At 36.6% G+C, this 1707-nt stretch overlaps 1 protein-coding gene across 1 annotated transcript; it reads right to left on the bottom strand.

Annotated features, from left to right (window-relative positions):
• Positions 1 to 334: 334 nt before the first annotated feature.
• Positions 335 to 1007, bottom strand: LOC149139031 (uncharacterized). Its single transcript, XM_089449886.1, has one exon. It carries the CDS (start codon positions 921 to 923, stop codon positions 438 to 440), a length of 486 nt encoding a protein of 161 aa, XP_089306012.1. The 5' UTR covers positions 924 to 1007; the 3' UTR covers positions 335 to 437.
• Positions 1008 to 1707: the final 700 nt, after the last annotated feature.

Below are 1707 nucleotides of genomic sequence, written 5' to 3'. Positions count from 1 at the left end.
GAAAATTCGTGAGGCTACGCCCATCACCATAAAAGAAGTTGATTTATGCAGACTGGTTTCGACATGAAAATTCATGAAGTTACATTCACCATGAAGAAACGTCATCACATAATTACTTAAATTCTAAGCATTTCAAAAGTATTGCTTCAAGATTTGATATATTGTGCTTTTATTGATAATTTATTTCTTTAACAAGTTTTATTTTAGATTGTTTTCAGTTTCGTCAAGGTTTTTTTTGCAGGAAGACTGTACAGAAGAATGGAAAAGCCATACCATTTTCTGGTAAAATAACCATATTATCCACTAAAGATATAACAAAATCATCATGCGCATTATTTGTATAGATTTTTAGGGAAAGAAATTCGAGTTCCTTTTATTGGCATTTAGATTTCTAGCCCCACACGTACACAAAGCTCTCAGAACTGTAATTCTTTACATTAAAAAATTGAAGAACCGCTGAGGCTTGTTTCATCGTCGGAAGAGGAAGAAGCAGAATCCAGGAAGATATCACTACAAATCTCCGCATAAAAATGGCTCAGCAAATCCCTGTAAACGGGACACGTGATATTTTGGTAACAATACAGCAATTCTTCCAGATCCATAAGATCGTTCACATTCTTGTCCTCCGCAACCATCGCTATGACATAGTTTCGAAACTGCTTGCACGCATCCTCGACTGCCGCAGCGGACCTCGATCTCGCGACCTTAAGCGGCGCCTCACCTTCGATTTCCGGCCTCTCGAATTCCATGGCAGAGATCGCTTGCTTCAGAGACGATGCGGACCTAAGCGAAGTATTATTGTCAATTGTGCCATGTTGCTCATGAATTTTACCGCCATGAACAAGAGCTTCCATATCCGAGAGTAGGGTTTCTTGATTTGCAACTGAACCTGAGAATTCGGCACTTGACCAGTGTACTGGCATCAAAGATATGAGCAATCTTGAGGCTTAAACCTTCTGGACTGCTCTTATAGCAACTTCAACTTCCCTCTGATTAATACTATGAGATCAGAGGTTTAGGGTGAAGTCGTTTACGTGTAGTAATCTCCCTAATTCTTTGGTTTTGTTGTGGGACTTTCTTGATCTCCCTAATTTTTTTGGTTGTGTTGTAGGACTTTCTTGACCCAAAAAAACGATATTTTTAAAATATATCATAACATCTAATTTATTTAAAATTTTAAAATATACCATAACATCTAATTTATTTAAAATATTTAAAAGAAAAAAACTGATTATTGAGTATTTTTTTTTTCCGAAGGTGGAACTCAGGTGTCAAACCAACAGTGAGGACAGCCATCTCTCGCTGCTATCCGCGAATGCTGGGATGACTCATCACTGTTAAATAGGAAAACCACGCCACCTGACATAACCCTGCTGGTGGTCCGTAATCGGGAGCAGGCTCTCACTCCTGCCAGATGCCTCTGGGTCTTGGGCCGTTAACCTGTTTCCTTACGTCCGAGGAAGACGAGCTCTTAGCCAAGCAGAAGCAGTTTTACGGCATACTCCAGGCCGAACTGATTTTTGAGTATTATTTGTAAATGTAGATTAATTTTTTTAATGTTAAAATATTTTTTTAATTTATTATTATTAATTAAAAAATATTTTATATGTGTGGAAAAAAAATTATATTAAAAAGTTAATTTGACTAAATCATTTTTATCACATCATGATCTATGCATTTTATTAAACTCTATTTAATGAATTTAAA

This window comes from Pinus tabuliformis, chromosome X (genome assembly GCF_031772625.1).
Source record: "Pinus tabuliformis cultivar Carrire ecotype Pingquan chromosome X, CPIR1, whole genome shotgun sequence".
NCBI classification, from domain to species: Eukaryota; Viridiplantae; Streptophyta; class Pinopsida; order Pinales; family Pinaceae; genus Pinus; species Pinus tabuliformis.
This window is presented reverse-complemented; position numbering and strand designations above follow the sequence as displayed.